The sequence below is a fragment of the Raphanus sativus genome, chromosome 2 (assembly GCF_000801105.2).
Source record: "Raphanus sativus cultivar WK10039 chromosome 2, ASM80110v3, whole genome shotgun sequence".
Classification (NCBI taxonomy): domain Eukaryota; kingdom Viridiplantae; phylum Streptophyta; class Magnoliopsida; order Brassicales; family Brassicaceae; genus Raphanus; species Raphanus sativus.
This window is the reverse complement of record NC_079512.1, coordinates 21,369,643-21,388,882: the sequence shown is the minus strand read 5'-3', so window position 1 is coordinate 21,388,882 and position 19,240 is coordinate 21,369,643. Positions and strand designations below refer to the sequence as shown.

Sequence of the window (19,240 nt, the reverse complement as noted above, 5' to 3'; positions counted from 1 at the left end):
TTCAATTTGATCAGTGTGAGTTGTTTGGTAAGAACATTAACTTGTGCTGCTCATTTCTTTCCTCATGGTTGCTTCATTCAGGAACTTTCTCAAGGCTTGATGATTGGGAAGGGTAGCTTGCATCACAACTTGTACATCTTAGACATTGATTCATCTTCCATTGCTTCGCTTCCATCTTCATCATCTTTACCTGCTTCTTTTTGTGGCTCTGTTTCGGTTGATGCTCGCATTTGGCATCGTCGGTTAGGCCACCCATCATCTTTGATATTACAAAAACTCACTTCGTCTTTACCATCTTTCAAGATTGAAGATCCTGCAGAGAGTCATTGTACCGTTTGTCCTTTATCAAAACAAAAACGTTTATCTTTTACTTCTCAAAATAATTTGTCTTCAAAACCGTTTGATCTTGTTCACTTAGATGTTTGGGGTCCTTTTAGTGTTGATTCTGTTGAGGGTTTCAAGTATTTTCTTACTCTTGTTGATGATTGTACTCGCACAGTTTGGATCTATATGTTGAGGAACAAAAATGATGTTTCTACTGTTTTTCCTGCTTTCATTGCTCTTGTATCAACTCAGTTTAATGCTACTATTAAAGCAATCCGTTCTGATAATGCTCCGGAGTTAGCTTTCACTGATATTGTTACAAAAACAGGAATGATTCATTACTTTTCTTGCCCTTATATTCCTCAGCAAAACTATGTTGTTGAGAGAAAACATCAGCATTTACTGAATGTAGCTAGATCTTTATTGTTTCAGTCTAATGTTCCTCTTGCATATTGGAGTGATTGTGTTACGACTGCTGCCTTTTTGATCAATCGCATGCCTTCTCCTTTGCTTAAAAACCTCTCTCCTTATGAGTGTTTGACTGGTAAGGTTCCCACTTATACTCAACTTCGGACTTTTGGGTGTTTATGCTATGCTTCGACTTTGTTAAAAGACAGAAACAAGTTTTCACCTCGTGCCATTCCTTGTGTTTTCTTGGGATATCCATTGGGGTTTAAAGGATATAAACTTTTAGACTTAGAGTCTCGTTCTGTTTTTATCTCAAGGAATGTTGTTTTTCATGAAAATGATTTTCCATTTAAAATGTCTGATCTTCTTCGTGAAACTGTTGATATGTTTCCTAATACCATCTTGCCTATGCCTACTCCATTGCATTTCGATGAGTCTATGCCTTTGCCTACTGAGCATTCTGATTGTTCTGTGCATAATTCTTCTAGTAGTTCTCACATTCATTCTCCTCCAGTTGTAGTTACTGAGCACTCTGATCCTGTTGTCAATACTGAGTCCTTAGCTAGACCAAAACGAACTACTAGAGCTCCTAACTATCTCTCTGAGTATCTTTGTAATCTCGTCCCTTTCATTTCCACTTCTAAACACATTTCCTCTGTTCCACCAAATCCTGTTCCTGTTTTTCCAACTCCATATCCCATTTCCTTTGTTCTTTCATATGATAGCTTATCTCCTTCCTTTCAAGTCTATACTCTTGCTTACTCTCTTGAACGAGAACCCAAAAACTTCAAGGAAGCGATGACTTCTGATGTGTGGAAACAGTCAGCGAATGTGGAATTGGATGCTCTTGAGCAAAACAGAACATGGGATGTTGTGACTTTGCCTTCAGGTAAGAATGTGGGGGGTTGTAAGTGGATCTTTACCATCAAATATAATCCTGATGGTACTGTGGAGCGTTACAAATCGAGGCTTGTTGCACAAGGATTTACTCAACAGGAAGGTGTTGATTTTATGGAGACTTTCTCTCCTGTTGCAAAGCTGGCGAGTGTGAAACTTATGCTGGGACTTGCATCTATTAAGGGTTGGAAACTTAGTCAGATGGATGTCTCCAATGCTTTTCTACACGGTGAACTTGATGAGGAGATTTACATGAGTCTACCTCAAGGCTATACGCCTGCTCCTGGAGTTATTTTACCTCCTAATCCTGTCTGCAGACTTCGCAAGTCTCTATATGGTTTGAAACAAGCTAGCAGACAGTGGTACAAGCGGCTTTCTTCTGTCTTGTTGGGAGCTAATTACGTTCAATCTCCAGCCGATAATACTCTCTTTGTGAAGGTTTCTGGCTCTTCATTTGTTGCTGCGCTTGTCTATGTCGATGATATAATGATAGCCAGTAACGATGATGATGCTCTTCTTCAGTTGAAAGACTTGCTTCGTTCAGAGTTTAAAATAAAAGACCTTGGACAAGCAAGATTCTTTCTTGGCTTAGAGATTGCTCGTTCGGCTGCTGGTATTTCTGTTTGTCAACGGAAGTACGCACTGAATCTTCTTGAAGACTATGGTCTACTTGGTTGTAAACCAAGTTCTATACCGATGGATCCTACACTGCATCTTACGAAAGACCTTGGGAAGCTTTTGCCTACGCCTACTCAGTATAGGGAATTGATTGGTTGTCTACTGTATCTCTGCATCACTAGACCAGACATTGCTTATGCTGTTCATCAGCTAAGTCAATTTCTCTCGGCTCCTACTGATGTTCATTATCAGGCTGCCCTCAAGGTTCTTCGGTATCTCAAGAACAATCCAGGCCAGGGATTGATGTATGCTTCTGATGCTGAGCTCTGCCTTAATGTGTTTGCCGATGCTGACTGGGCTACTTGCAAGGATACTCGTCGCTCTGTTACTGGTTTCTTTGTTTATCTTGGCTCTTCTCTGATCTCTTGGAAGTCAAAGAAGCAGGCTGTTGTGAGTCGTAGCAGTACAGAGGCAGAATATAGAAGCTTAGCTCTTGTGACGTGTGAGTTGATTTGGTTACAACAGTTACTTCGAGATCTTCATGTTACTATGACATGTGTACCGAAGCTCTTCTGTGACAACAAATCAGCTCTGCATCTTGCCAACAATCCGGTGTTTCATGAGAGAACGAAACACATCGAGATTGATTGCCATACGGTCCGGGATCAAATCAAAGCTGGACGTCTCAACACTCTTCATGTTTCTTCTGGAAACCAGCTTGCCGATATCTTGACTAAACCTCTTCATCCGGGTCCTTTTCTCTCCATGCTGCAGCGACTATCTTTGTCAAGTCTCTATCTTCCCGTTGTGAAGTTATCGACTTGAGGGGGTATATTAGGATGGTTTAGTCATTGGTTTATTTCGGTTATTAGATTTATCATTGGTTTAGGTTTCCTTTTGCTTAAACCAATCTATATATATAGAAACATTTGTACAGTGTAAAGATTGAGCTGAATAACAAACTTTCACATTTAACAAACTTCGTCTTCTTCTCTCATCTCTCCACCATTGTTGAGCTCCGATCTTCAGTTCCAGATCTCATAATCGATCTTATTACTGATCTAAAATCTTGTCGACTGATATTAATTCACTGATATTAATTCAGACAATGAATTAAAGTTTTGATTTGGTACAGAGAAAAAGAAAGAAAACCGGAAGATACCTGCCGATATCAAAACTGAAATTTAAGAGATAAAAGATGTTGCTTTGATAGAGAAGATTGAAAGAAAAAAATAATGAAAACTTAATTTTTTGTCAAATTAGTTTCAGTGAGTGATGAGGAACTGTTTGCTGTTGATGGAGATAAAATGGGTAATGGTGCGGAGAATGATGGTTTTGAGGATGTGCTAACCTCTGAGGAAAGAAATCAATTTGATTCTACTCTGCGGATGGGGAACTCTGATGGTGGTGTCAAAGATGAAAAGAATAACGTTAATGATCATCACTTATTTGATCGAAATAATATAGAAAAAGAAAACAGTTACAAATGATTTTGAACGTGAATGCAATATCCTTAGAAAATTTAGGATATATGTGTTGAAATTTAGGAACCGAATAAGCTTTTTTAAATCAATTGTTTTTTTTTGTTTTTATAACAGTTTGTATTTTCCAAATGTCAAATTTTGATTGGTTAAGCGACTTGCGCTTTAGTATATAAGGGATTATCATATTGTGTGTTTAGGTCAACTGTCAAATTCGTATAAATTTGTTTTTCAACTTTTAAAAAATTAATATTTTATTTATAATCTGGCTTGATTTATATTTGTAACCTAAGTAGGCAAAATTGGAGGTTGGTTGAGTTACAAAGGTCGCCAGTTCCTGTTCATCTGTGCTTTGCGCACAGAGTACCAAACTTGTTCCTCCTTTCGGGTCTAACATATCTCAAATTATTTATGGATATACAGTTTAAAAATATTAATAGTATTTTAACAGTATGATATAATAGTTTTAATAAGTTAATAGCTATAGTTATATATGTTTGACGTATCTTTAAAACTATAAACTCTAAATTAAATAATGTATCTAAAATTTTAAACTATGATTTATATATTTAATTTTAAAAACTTTCCTATTTTTTTATTGAGATCCTGCTCGGTCGTTCCAATTGCTGATGCCATTAGACACAGCTCTAGTTGCTAATGCTATTAGACAGCCCTGCAGGTCATTACAACTAGCTGTTGTGTTATTTTCTTCTTCTTACAATTGTGATCAAAGTTTGGTACCGACTAATTCAATCAGTGAGCATGTGTATTTGCCAGCTTTACTGCCATCATGTCAATTAACCTGGATTAAATCCTGAAACACCTTACTTGAATCACGAGGGTCTGGATATTATGTTCACTTTTGTGTACTTTTAATTCAAAATCAATTTACATAAAATCGGCTGGTCCGATTTTTTATTTAGTAGTTTTTAAAAGAAACTTCCAATATGGGATCTCAATAATGTAAACCCTGGAATCCTTAGCTATCAATTTCCACACCACCCGACACACGTGTTTTGTAAAGTTGAAACTTAAAACTTGTTTAATACTGTAAAGTCTGATAGCAACTCAACCTAATACGTATGGAACAATTGAGGAAACGACAGAGGTGTAGTATTCTTACCAATTGACCACAACGTGATGTGCATAAATAATTATGTAGATATATACATTAGTAGATAATTATGTAGCATTATTTAAGTAAAGTGTGAGAATATTCTTTTGTACACTATTTATCAATTTGATAGTTAATTTAATAAAAAATATAATATAAATTAAGATATACCAACCTAATTTTTTAAGAATTTTGAATTTCATTCTCATGGTAACATGTGGGTACAAAATAATATGTAGTGTTTTTTTAATTAATATATAAGGAAATATAAATATATTATTTAATTTGAATATTTATTAAATAAAAATCTATACCGATACAATTTTATGATCATTTGTATCTTCTTATAACAAAACAAATTAAACCATTGATCAAAAAAAATTTAAAGTGGTATTTTAAAATTTATAATAATATATACTGGTTTAAAAAATCAAAATATAACATATAAGAAAAATCAAAATTTTTATTATTATGGTTAATATGATTGTTTAATATCTTTTAATAATATAAAATCAAACAAAAAGAGCTAAGATACAAAAAATGTTATCAAATATTTATTATTCATAACCATTAATTGTCGTTAATCATCTTAGGAAATTTTTTAACTTTTATTTAAGAAAAGTACGATAATATTATTTTGTTTTGATTAACTTAACATAATTTCGGTTGATATTCTTTTGTATACTATTAATCAATTTGATAGTTAATTTAATAAAAAGTATAATATAAATTAAGATGTACCAACCTAATTTTCTAAGAATTCTGAATTTCATCCTTATGGTGACATGTGGGTACAAAATAATGTTGTAATGTTTTTCAATTAATATATAAAGAAATATATATATATATATATATATATATATATATATATTATTTAATTTGAATATTTATTAAATAAAAATCCATATCAATACAATTTTATGATCATTTGTATCTTCTTATAACAAAATAAATTAAACCATTGATCAAAAAGATTTTAAAGTGGTATTTTAAAATTTATAATAATATATACTCGTTTAAAAAAAATCAAAATATAACATATAAGAAAAATCAAAATTTTTATTATTATGGTTAAATGTGATTGTTTAATCTATCTTATTAAAACAGAAACATTCTGTTGGACTTAACATTTATTTTGTAAGTTTTTAAATTAAATACACCTTTATATTTTATAGTTAAACATACATCAAGTCACTAATGTTCCTTTCTTTATACTACTATCCATGTTTCCAAACAATATACTTATTTCTTTATACTACTATCAATGTTTCCAAATAATACAATAATTAATTTTAGTTATTTTATATCTATCATTTTCTCTATAAAATTTTGTAGAAACGTCATAATTTCATAAATTGCAAAATAGTGAACTTTAAAATTTCGATTATAAGATTACAAATTATGAAACTATTACAATTTAAATCCAATTAGATTACATATCGGTCATCGATCAGTTCAATCGGTTAGTCTCGGGTTTTAGTGATTTTTTAATATGAATATATTAAAAACATAAATTGAATTGTCAGATCTCCGGATTAACCGGTATAATCACAATCGGGTTGAATTTAAAAATACTGATTTAAATGCAAAAATATTTTAAATACACACTCTTTAAAAATAACCAAAATATTTGTTAAATTATTAGTAAAAATTTTCATCGTAAAATATCCCGCGCTTCAAAAGCGCGGATCAAAATCTAGTATCTTTTAATAATGTAAAATCAAACAAAAAGAGCTAAGATACAAAAAAATATTATCAAATATTTATTATTCATAACCATTAATTGTCGTTAACCATCTTAGGAAATTCTGTAACTTTTAACTAAAGGAAGTACAAGAATATTCTTTTGTTCATTTAATCTTTTTGATTAACTTAACATAATGTTGGTTTTTTTTTAATAATCCATCTTGAAATTAATATCAAAGAAGGGTCATTAAATGGTCCTATTAAATCTCGGTGGGTATGAAAACTATAAAATTGGCTAGATATATATATAATATTTAATTAATCCTAGTGAATTTGCCTTAATTACCTTTTGACCAATAATTTTTTCAATTGAAATATGGATCTGACACGTCACCAGATTAGTATGCTAATTAACTGACACATAAGATAAACATTTTTTTATTTTTTACAAATTTGAGATTACATCTTTTCAAATGTTTCTCTATTAATATATATGAGATATTCTGAAAATATTGATTTTACAATTTGTCACACCCAGAACAAACTAAACATAAGCCCTAAATTATTATATACAGACAATACCATTGCGATATATCATCCAAAACAATACATCTTAACGTGTTTTACCAAAACTATGGGTCCTATAACCAAAATCAGTAACTTTTCTGATATGAAACCACAACCAAAATATTTAATGTTACATATCTAAGTAGCCGTAATATGTGAAAATATCACTAAACAAAAGTTTTTATTAAATTTATTTTTCGATTTGAAAGCACATATAAAAATTAAAATAATCAATTATTTAAATATCTAATGCAAACACCACAACAGAATTTTCAAATTAAAAAAATATATCAGTATAGATTAAATTGGATTATATGTTGAATGTAGCTGTTCAACCGGTAGCCTTGGATTTTATCAGTTTTTTGCGCGTTTTATCAGATTTTTAAATAATGGATAATTCTTAAAGTTTAAACATATTTTATAACGGGTCAGCGGATTTACCAATTTGACAACGGGTTTAAAATTTAAAAATAAAATATAACATTTTAAATCTAATTGGATTGCATATCATCATCTAGCAGTTTGACCGGTAAATTCAGGTTTTAATGGTTTCTTTGCAAGTTTTATCAGATTTTTAAATAGTGGATATCTCTTAATATTTAAACCGGATTTATATCGGGTTTTAGTGGTTTCTTTGCAAGTTTTATCAGATTTTTAAATAGTGGATATCTCTTAATATTTAAACCGGATTTATATCGGGTTAACGGTTCAAGCTAGAGTGCCGACTTAAATACAAAAATGTTTTAAATAGATAAAATTATTACAAATCAACAAAAGAAAAATTTTCGTCATAAAATATTCGGCGTTTTGAAAGCACATATAAAATCTAGTTAATATTAAGTTCAAAATTGCATTAAAACTCTAAAATTACACTTTTTGTAACAGTTAAAAAATTAAAATGACACTTGAAACATATGAATTTTTAAATAACCTCGAAACGGCATTTAGATGTCATTATAAGCCTCGATTCCGGCAACATAATGTTTACAACTGAAAAGGTCTCTTTTATGAGATATCGCATCAGACTACCATCTTCTTCTTTTGGAATCGTTTGCAATGTACGTTTATACACTATACGAACATAAATTTGATTTAGGAGCTTCTAAGACCATGTTTATTGGAAAGTTCTTAGGATCGGGTTCTTAACGAATATAAGAACCCATCTTTTAACATTTAACTAGAAAAACTAAGAATCGGTTCTTTAATAAGATATTTAAGAGTCGGTTTTTAACTTTTTTTTTCGAATGTTAAAATTAAATTCAAAAAACCCTTGTTACAACTGTGTGCTTCCTCCTCTATCGTTTATATACAACTTTTTCAAAAAATAGAAACTTCTCTAAATGCTTCAATCTTGTCTTGTCCCAAACCAATAACTCAAACCTCCTTCAAACTTCTTATCCATCTTCCTCTGAATAATGGCAAATCTGTTTCTCACAGTTTTATCTATCAATCTTGTTACTAAAGAAACTGGGTTATCTTTCTCCCCATGTCTTCTTCGATTCCTTTCCCTCCAAATACTATGCAAAGCCGTTTGGAACACATATCTTACAGTGAAAATCTGAAGCTTATCTTGATGTTGATCAGTAATAAACCTCAAAATTTCCCTCCAACATTCTGTGTAATGTTCTCCCATTACTCATTTTACCAAACTTCTCCATATCTGCTGCGAGAATGGACACTCAAAGAAGAGGTGAGCAACTGTTTCTACTGGGGTTTTACAGAAGATACATGATGCATCCACATTTGCATTCCAGCTCAGCATTCGTTCCCCTGTAGATAATCTATCATTCACTGCAACCCATGTCAAAAAGGAGAACTTTGGAGTAGAGTTTTTGAACCAGATTGCCTTGCACTCATCAAACTTCTGATGCTTCTCTCTCAATATTTGCCATGTATCCCTCGTCGAGAACTTCCTCTTGTATTTTTCATCTCCACTCTTCCATAAAGAAACATCTTCCTCATCAGCCTGTCTCTTCTTTTTATACTTCTCAATCTCTATCTCAACTCTGTTAAGGATTGGTATCCTATGATTCTTTCTCCTATGATTTCTGCAATCATACACCTTTGCATCAATCAAAATCCCCATATCATAATATCCTCGGCCCACAAGCTCCTTTAGACAGCCCATAGGAGACCACGCTTCATTCCAAAACGATGCCTTCTTACCATTTTTAACCTCCACCTTATAAAACTGTTTAGCTCTGTCTTTATACTTCAGTATTTTTTTCCAAATCCAGGAACCTAAAGTCGTTTCAGTATTTTTAACTTTTCTAATTAAAAATTAAGAAACAGGTTCTTATATTTTGATAAAAATCCCATCATAAGAATCCCTAATAAACATGTTTAGAACTCCAAATAGAGAAACATTTCTAAAAAAATTATGATACAGGGGAAACAATTATGATACTGTATTTATAATTCGAGAACTAAATTTGGAAATTGATTTAAATTATAAATTTAGAAGTAAATAAAATAATAAAAGTACATAAAATCTCTACTTGCATTTTCTAAATATTACTGTTTTGTACGACACAAACTTTGAAAAGTCAGAAAACAAGTTGTACTATACTACAATAATATCTTCTTCTTTTTTATTGACAAAGTGCTTCTTACTAGAATAATATCTTCCATAATATCGTTACTCTTAGAGCATCTCCAACCCTATGCTATATTTGCCTCTATACTCTATAATAGAGTAAAATTTACTCCAACCCATCTCTATTTCTTCTCCTAAAATAGAGATTTGCTATTTTCACCTCTATATTTAGGGGAAAATAGCATTCCTCTATAATAGAGGCATACTTTTTATTTGCAAAATGGTCCTTTAACTTTTTATGATTATAACTAAAATACATATTTATAGATAAATATAATTCTTTTTACATATAATAACACAGTTTTAGTTTACATAATAATTTTTAAACTTCCACAATTATAAATAATCATAAATAAAAATACTATTAATTTATTCAAAATTGAAAAAAAATAACAAATGAAATTTAACGTTTTATTTAACTGAAACTAAAATTAAAATTTAAGTATTAAAAGTTTTACATATTTTTAACATATTAATAAAAATCTTTAAGTTCAACATAAATATTAATCAATATTTGTTTCTCACTTTGAAATGCATTAACAAATTATTTATGTGAAAATATAGTTTTATGGTTATGTAATGTCTACTTTATTTTATCTTATTATATATGATAGCTTTTTGTAATAAAAATTTAGTTTAAATAATATTGTAATTTTATGAAAATTAAGAAGATTACATGATTGAATGAATTTTCAACATTTATAAATAAAAAGACTTAGTTGTAAGATAATAAAAGAATCTTTTAAGAATATTCATTTTTAGAGGAAGAAATAGAGAAATACATTGGAGAAGAACACATCTCTATTATAGAGGAAAAAATAAGGAAATACATCGGAGATGGTCTTATGTCCACACAAATCCAAAAAGAAAATTGAAAAAGAGGAATTACAATAAGTGCCAATATCATTAAACGTCAAACAACTTTCTTCCTGTCGTTTTTATTCTCCTCCTCCCAATTAACACACAAGAGACCCAAGAACAACGAAAGAATGGATCATGATCACATGCACGCCATGCCTCCACCGTCATCATCCATGATGAACAATGGATCCATGAACGGAGGAGGAGGAAGCCACAAGATGATGTTGATGCACATGACTTTCTTTTGGGGCAAGAACACGGAGGTTCTCTTCTCCGGTTGGCCAGGAACAAGCTCCGGCATGTATGCTCTCTGTATCATCTTTGTCTTCTTCCTCGCCGTCCTCACCGAATGGCTTGCTCACTCCTCTCTCCTCCGTGGCACCAGCGGAGATTCTGCTAATGCTGCCTCCGGACTCGTCCAAACCGCCGTGTACACCCTCCGTACCGGCCTCTCTTATCTAGTCATGCTCGCCGTTATGTCATTCAACGCCGGCGTGTTTATTGCCGCCCTCGCCGGTCATGCCATCGGTTTCATGTTGTTTGGAAGCCGAACTTTCCGGAATCCCTCCGGTGACCGGGAAACGAAAGATCTTCTTCCTGCCTCAGGTTGTGCTTGTTGATTATTATATATGTATTATTATTTTATCAACACTTGTCTTTCTAAATAAATATCTAGGGTTTGTACTTTTCTTGGTTGTTTTTGGATTGTTCTTGAGGTTCACGGGTGTTAGTGAGAGGAGGAGGAATAATTTCTATTTGTTTTGCTTTATAATTTTTGTATTCTTCTGGTTAATATGATTAAATGGTGAAAGCTGAAGATATCAATTTACAAATGTAGCACACCGATTTGTTTTCTACCAGAGTTCATATAAAGCTTTCTTTTTTTTTTTTTTTTGTAATCAGCTTTCTTATCTTATTAAAATATACTATTGTGAACAAAATATCTAGGATTGTACTTTTCTTGATTTTCTGGATTCTTCTTGAGGTTCACGGGTGTTAGTGTTAAGAGGAAGAATATTTTATATTTTCTAATTTGTTTTGGTTTATGATTTATGTATTTTTCTGGTTAATGTGATGAAGGTGAAAGCTGAAGATGTCAATTTACTAATTTAGAACACCAATTTTTTTTCTCTCAGAGTTCATTATACAGCTTTCTTATCTATTAAAATATACTATTGTGCCTCTTCAAAAAAAAAAATCATACTATTGTGGACAATGTAGTAGATTGCTTCAGAGAATTAGTGGGAATGGGATATGAATTTGTACTGATTGTTAAAATTCTCAAATTCTATTGTTATTGGTTGGTGGATTCTAATAATCCTAATAAAATCTAGTGTTTTTGGTTTAACGATTGTTAATGACTTACAAAATATTTTGTTATTCATAAAGTTTGGTTTTTAATGATTCTAAGTTTCCATCAAATCTGGTGTTATTGGAAATTGAATTCTACACCATTTTACTTGTAAAACAAAATTTCAAGAATCTTGCATATTTCCTTTAGATTCTTAAAATTCTTAAACCAGATTATTTTCATATCATAATTATTTTAAAAATATGAAAAACTCTTTAGAATTCTTTACAAATTTAACAAATTTCTTGATTTTTATAATAAACCAACTCTATAAAAATACTACTTCCACTAACACCTCTTAATTCATTTCAAAAATAGTTTAGAGGTACATGTGTTTAATTAATATTAAGTTTACGTACTTGTGTTTATTTCATTTGTTGCCAGTCTGCGCTCTTACAATATTAATTCGTTAGCATATAGTCTCATATTAAACTCTTTTAATCCTTTTTACTAATGATCTCTCTTGTGTGTATCTAAAATCTGATAACCAATGTTGATAATATGGTATTGGTAGCTATTATGTTTTCCTTTCTGTTCCCACAGTTGTGTATTTATTGGTGGTTGTTGCACTGTAACCTAGCGAAATTAATTTTAGGGTGGTTGTTAGTTGGGAAGAAAACAATGACATGATTCCATTCCACCGCCAAAATTTAGGTTGGTCATATATTAAGGGTGGGTGTTAGCTTTTTATGCCGTATTCGAAGTAAGATAACTTTACATACTTCCATAGCATGCCTTCATCTTATATAGCACACAAGTACACATCAATCGGTTATTTCCGGCCAACACTATCAACAAAATTATGATCTAAGTTGATGACGGACCAAATGGTCAATATATCTACGGTTGTGTTCTAAGAGACTTGGTTAGGAATGTATTTAAGTGCTTTACTCCAAGTCGAGAAGAATACCACATGCGCCATGTCGCCCATCAGATCAAGACTTGGAACAAACGGAGGAGCTTTTTAAGAAGAAAAAAAGATATATTATCTAAAAGTTTTTGATGTGTTCGTGTAAATGAGAGGCCAAAGTATACATCTCCCTGTGGACATATGTATCTCTATTTCAATACACTCAAATTAATGATGATCTGAAAGACTAAAAGGTATTTGTAACTATCCTTTAAAGGCTTTTACACCCAGGTCTGGGGTTCGAACCCCAGACTATGCAGTTTCTTGCATATAAATCCAGGTTTCAAGTCCCAGAGAAAGCGGTTTATTGAACAATTATGCAGATTACGGAAGAAAGGCTTACAAGAAATCTACAACATGGTGCAAGTTAATCTGGTCAGGCGTGGATCTTCATAGGACGGCTCAGGGGATGCAATTAGACATAGATCTCATAAGGCAGGTAGTATTGTCGGTTGTCGAATCGTCTATGTAATCTTTCTCATATCATAATTGTAATATCATAATGAATCAGCGTCAAAAAAAAAAAACTATCCTTTTCTCACCAACAGTTTCGTAACCTCGGTTAGACCGGCTACCAATTTCATGTCCCTAAGCAAAATATTAAAATTTTGGCCTTCATAAATATATTTAGCAAAAAGCCCACATGTAAAAACCTTAATAACATTGGACCAAATGTTGTTCAGTATGTTGTGTTTTGATACTCTGTCTTTGGAATTGGTCTCTGGTGGGGGCTTGTTTCCTTTCTAACAATAAAATCCATCGTTGAGAAAAAAATAGTTTGTTTTTTCTTTTTTCTTTTTTTTTTTTTTGATCAAAATGTTAAATTTTATAACTATTTTCAGAGTTTTTACAATGTTGTGAAGAGACACAACTTATTTGAAAAAAGAAAAGACAGGAAAAGAACTAAAAGAAAGAGGAGCCAAAGAGAAAGAGAACAAGAGAGAATAACAGAGAGAGAGTGAACAGATTAGCTATAGGAAGAGATAAACCAAAAGTACAACTCAAGAAGGGAAGGAGAGGAAGCAGTCCGTGCAGGGAGAGACAGCAACCTATTCCGCATACTACGATCCACCAGCCTGAAGAACGCCTCTCTGGTCATAGAAGTGTCTCTGAAGATGCGGGCATTCCTTTCATGCCATAGGTTGTAGATGATGACTTGATTCAGAAGCTTGAGCACAGCTACCGCCCGGGAAGCATGAGGTCCCTGAAGTTGCTGGCACAGGTCCACCAGTGAGGCTACCGAAGGTGGGGGAGCCACCAAGAACCTGCCACAAAAACAATTCCAAGTAGCAGCAGCAAAGGAGCATTCAAAGAAAAGATGGGAGTGAGATTCAAGACCATCAGAGCATAGAACACAACCTGATGGAAGAGTTAATCCTCAGGATATCAATATGTCCCTTGTGGGGAGTCTTTTAAGAAATACAGTCCATGTAATGAAGGAGCACCGCAGAACTTCTTCTTTAAACCAAACCACCGAGTGCCACGGAACCTCCGGATTAGGATTTCTCAGCCTCTCCCAAGTGACTTTGGAGGAAAAAGAAGCTCCAAACCCACCAGAGCTAAGGCGCCAAAGATACACGTCACTGCCATTAGCGTCGCATGGGACAGGAATCGTGGACAGCACCACTTGTAGCGTTTCTGCATCATCTGACCGAGCAGGCGGTAAGTTCCAGTGACCGTCACGAACCGCTTGAGAGACAGTAGCATTAAGAGGAATCCTTAAGGCAGCAGGGCCAGAGGTTCCAAAAATCAAGTGCAACGGCCCCAAGTCCATCCAGTAATCAAACCAAAACAAAGCTGTTTTCCCGTCTCCCACATTACATCGGAGGTAATTTTGAAGATGCTGTCTCAAGTCTAGCATACTTCTAACAGTCTTTGAAAATCTCGGCGAATCATTAATCAACCAAATGCTCATGTCGCCAAATCTATTTCTTTGTACCCAAGGAACCCAGAGAGACCCCGAAGTAGAGAAGAACAGCCAGACCCGTTTTAACCGGAAAACCATCTCGAAATCCTCCAGCTTCCTAATACCCAGACCGCCCTCTTTTTTTGGTTTACAGATATCAGACCAGGCTACTCTAACACCAGACGCCGATGTGGTACTATTCTTCCAAAGGAAACCCGAGCACAGAGAATCAACTTTAGCATAGAACCATTTGGGGAGCACGAAGACTGAACTCCAGAAGTTCACCATGCCATAAATAACTGTATAAATCATCTGGACCTTACCAGCGAAGGAGAGATACTTTACTGTCCACGAGTGAAGCTTTGCAGTGATACGGTCCACAAACGGTTGCATTGTTGCAGCTGATATCCTTTTAGGACTCAATGGCAGGCCAAGGTACCTAGTTGGAAATTCACCCCGTCTGAAACCAGACAGATCAGTAAGCAGAAACGCTTGGATATCCGTATATCCTCCATAAAATATCTCTGATTTTGACTCATTTGTATCCAAGCCAGACCAATCCTTAAACCTCTGCATTACCGCCTTAATGCCTTCAGTTGAGTCACCCGAACCATCAGAGAAAACCAGGAGATCGTCAGCAAACAGCAAGTGAGTGAGTCTAGGGGTAGAGCATAGCGGGTGCAACCGAAAAGCGCCATCTGATTCAGCTTTTATCCAGTAACCGAGATAAGACTTCCATCAGCATTATGAATAGATAAGGAGAAATGGAATCTCCCTGCCGTAAACCTTTTTTACCCTCAAAGAAACCCGCAAGTTCTCCATTAATGGCGACCGAGAATCTTGGAGAAGAGATACACTCAGTGATTCAAGTGATAAACATAAGAGGAAACTGCTGTGCTTCCAAAACCTTGATCACAAAATCCCAGCACACAGTATCAAAGGCCTTACGGATATCTATTTTAAGCATTGCACTCATGAGACAAGTGGATTTGTAGTCCTTACGGATATTCTATTTGTTGTAGTCCTTGATGAGCTCAATAGCCAGAAGCACATTTTCCCCTAGACTGCGACCTTTAAGAAAAGCTGCTTGGTTGGGACTTACACAGTCAGATAGAATAGGTTTTAACCGGTTGGTAATGATTTTGGAGATGAGTTTATAGACGATGTTGCAACAGCTAATGGGTCTATAGTCGTTGTGTTCATGTCCTTAAGCAATCTGCCATTTCTAAAAAACTCACGAACAGCATTAGTGATGTCCTCTCCCACTGTATCCCAGGAAGCCCGTAAAAGCTCGACCGAGTAACCGTCAGGACCGGGGCTCTTATTCAGCGGCATAGAGAAGAGAGTTGCTTTGATTTCAGCTGCAGTTACCTCCCTTTTCAAGTAGTTTTGTTGTAGCTCAGAGCATCGAAAGGGTAGCAGGCTCCGAAGTTCATCAGTCGAGGCTGATGAAACAGGGAGGTCAGTCAAACCAAGAATTCCCTGGAAGTAATTTGCCGCATGCAATTTTATGTCTTCGACAGCGTACATCATATTATCATCTCCATCTTTAAGAAAGTGTATGTGGTTCCTGGAGGCGTGATGAGAAACCACTCGATGATAGAAATGTGTATTACGGTCTCCCACGTCAGCCCATCGTACTCGAGACCTTTGCCTATAAAATTTCTCCTCTGCTTTAAGAAGAATATTCAGTTTGTCCCTCTCTGCATGCTCAGCTCGGGCAGTAGCCACATTTGGGGAGGTAAGGAGAAACCGCTGAAGCTCATCAACTCTGTCTTTCTGAGCCTTAACCCGCTGGGAGATCCCGCTGAAGTGCCTCTTGTTTAATCTACGCAACGGTCTCTTCAGCAATTTCAAAGAACGAACCAGCTTATACTGATGAGTACCCGTGATCTGCCCACAATTCCAGGACTCATTTACTGTCTCAGCATACTCCGGGTGATCGATCACATGATGGAAGAATTTAAAAGGTTTTACAACCTGGCGCCTCATAGCTGGCATCCGGAAGAGACAAGGAGTGTGATCCGACTGAGATGGATCCAGAAAATCTGCAAAGGAATCAGGGAAAGAAGTGGCCCAAGCCTGGTTGATAAAAGCGTGATCAATCTTTGTGGAGATAAGGTTATCATCCTGACAGTTCCTCCAAGTAAAAGGTAGGCCCTTGGCCTGAGCTTCAAATAACTGAGCATCCTGCAAAGCTAGATTTGCCTCATCCATTCCCGAATCATTAGTGCGCAGAGATAGGTGTTTTGAGTGATGTGAAGACTGCAGCATCTGGTTAAAATCTCCTAATACACACCAAAGATGATCAGAGACCGGGGTAGAGGCCTGCAAATCAATAAGACAATCCCAAAGACTTCTGCGGTCCTCCACCAAGTTATAGCCGTAGACAAAAGTCACCGTAAGAGTAATGTTTTCAGAAAGAATAGTGAAACCACAAGTGACCGCTTGAGCAGTAGCCTTGTAGACGATCATAGTGACGGTCGGATCCCAAACAACAATAATACGACCTGCTTCCGTTTCCTCAAAATTCCCAAAATAGTTCCAACCTCTTGGTATAGCCCCTAACTCTCTCTCTTTACTATTCTCCAAAATGTGTGTCTCCAAAAAAGCTCTGAATAGTGGCCAATGGATATTAATCCAATCCTTGGTCATGGTGTTGCGTCTTTCACTATTTAGGCCGCGAACATTCCATGCAAAAAAACTCATAATTAATATTAGTGTTGATTGGCCCTACGGCCAGCCTTCCTGTTTTTAACCAGGTAGAAAGGGTTATCCCGATCCTGCTCATCATCAGAACGGGTAGACTCTTGATGATCAGCAACCGGCCTGTCAGCAGCGAGGAATTGGTATCCACTGAAGCAAAAGTTGTATCCTCTGAAACGGCTGTAGTAACCTTAGAGTCAGCAGCGACGTCATTTGTAACAACATCAGATGCAACAAACTCAGCCTCTGAAACAACCCCTATAGCAGCCTCAGAAGCGACCCCAGCAGCAGCCTCTGCAACAACCCGAGCAGACTCTAAAACAACCCGAGCAGACTCTGAAACAACCCTTGTAGTAGCCTCTGAACCTATCCCCGTAGCAGCCTCTGAAACGACCCTAGTAGCAGCCTCTGAAACAACCCGAGCAGACTCTGAATCGACCCGAGCAGGCTCTGAAACCACCCCTGTAGCAGACTCTGAAAACACCCCTGAAGTAGCCTCTGAAACAACCCCAGAAACTGCCTCTGAAACAACCTGAGCCGACTCAGCCTCTGAAACATCCCCAGCTGCAGTCTTTTTCGCTGGATCCCCTGCCAACTGAACCATTACATGTTCTGTATCCAGTTCGATATCAGGAGAATCCTCGTTAGCCTGTGGGATTTCACCCTCCTCCAGTAACACTTCCTTAGCTTTATCAACTGACACTTGAGTGTTCTCCACCAAGGTCTTAACATCACCTTCTTGAGAAGAGTTAGAGGTGACAGCTGCATCAGTAGCGGTTTCTGAACTTCTTTCGTTGTCACCAGCGGCAACAGGAAGAGCTGCATCAGAAACAGCTTGAGAACCGTCAGCATCAGTGGCACGCTTTACTGGCGAGTAACGAGGAGCTGCATTCTTAGACGGATTGAACCTCGAACGGCCAGGTCTGGATTTTGATCTCTTCCTAGAGGTCTCAGGTCTAGAATTTGTAACATTATTTTCACCGTGAGGAGGAACAGCAGCCACAGCCGAGCAGCTATCCATCTTGTGACCATATTTCTTACAAGCATCGCATTTAACAGGTAGCCAGGGGTAGGTGACATCGATGACGACTTCCTTTCCATTGGAGAACCCTGAGACTATCTTGTGAGGTAGCTGAGTAGTAAGATCAACCCTGACAAACAATTTAGCAACCTCAAAATTCTCCTTGCGCTCAGTTTCAGGAGCAACAGAATCCGGTATCCCTATAGCCGTCGCAATACGACTCAAACTCTCATTATTAAACAGGAGATATGGAACGTTACGCATCTCAACAGGAACTATTGCGCTAGTTAGGAGAGGTTCATCCGGAGAGAAGTCGGGAGCCCATGGAGCCACAAACATTGGAAGTCCCCCAATATTCCAGCATGTCCGAGACAGAAGATGTTCACGAGCCCTAGGATTTGTGACTCGGAGGAGATACATTCCTTTGCCAATATTATGAACAAAGATCCGTGGTCCAGCTTTAGCCCAGATAGCGTTAACGACGCCGATAACCTTACCCATCGATGGGTAATCACCATGGAACCTAGCATAGATGAAGTCTTTAAACTCCAGCTTTGCGGCTTCAAAATTCTCGTCAGGTATAAGAACAAAAGGAACACCCGAGACATGTTCAGATGGTGTTCCCAACTCCTGCAATTGAGCAGAGTTCTTAGTAACATTAGCATAATTCCGCACTGAAGTAGCCGGCTTCATCGTGCTAACAGACCCAGGGGGAGCAATGTTAACCCTCTCGAGTAGATTTGAGCCCTCTGGAAAGGATGGAGGAGCAAGAGGTACGGTGGAGGAGGGGACCT

General features: G+C 35.8%; 2 protein-coding genes and 1 pseudogene across 2 annotated transcripts; 1 reads left to right on the top strand and 2 right to left on the bottom strand.

The window, feature by feature from the left end:
• Window positions 1-8,731: 8,731 nt before the first annotated feature.
• Window positions 8,732-9,181, bottom strand: LOC108837325 (uncharacterized). Its single transcript, XM_018610385.1, has one exon. The coding sequence runs from the start codon at window positions 9,179-9,181 to the stop codon at window positions 8,732-8,734; it is 450 nt and encodes a 149-aa protein (XP_018465887.1).
• Window positions 9,182-10,467: 1,286 nt separating this feature from the next.
• On the top strand, window positions 10,468-11,438 carry LOC108826383 (copper transporter 1). The gene has a single exon (XM_018599770.2). The coding sequence runs from the start codon at window positions 10,681-10,683 to the stop codon at window positions 11,170-11,172; it is 492 nt and encodes a 163-aa protein (XP_018455272.2). The 5' UTR covers window positions 10,468-10,680; the 3' UTR covers window positions 11,173-11,438.
• A 2,342-nt stretch (window positions 11,439-13,780) lies between these two features.
• On the bottom strand, window positions 13,781-14,674 carry LOC108837315 (uncharacterized; annotated as a pseudogene).
• Window positions 14,675-19,240: the final 4,566 nt, after the last annotated feature.

What these genes read in the sequence shown, in the direction of transcription:
- LOC108837325 (XM_018610385.1), bottom strand. Translation starts at nt 9,181, where the DNA reads ATGGGGATTTTGATTGATGCAAAGGTGTATGATTGCAGAAATCATAGG.
- LOC108826383 (XM_018599770.2), top strand. Translation starts at nt 10,681, where the DNA reads ATGGATCATGATCACATGCACGCCATGCCTCCACCGTCATCATCCATG.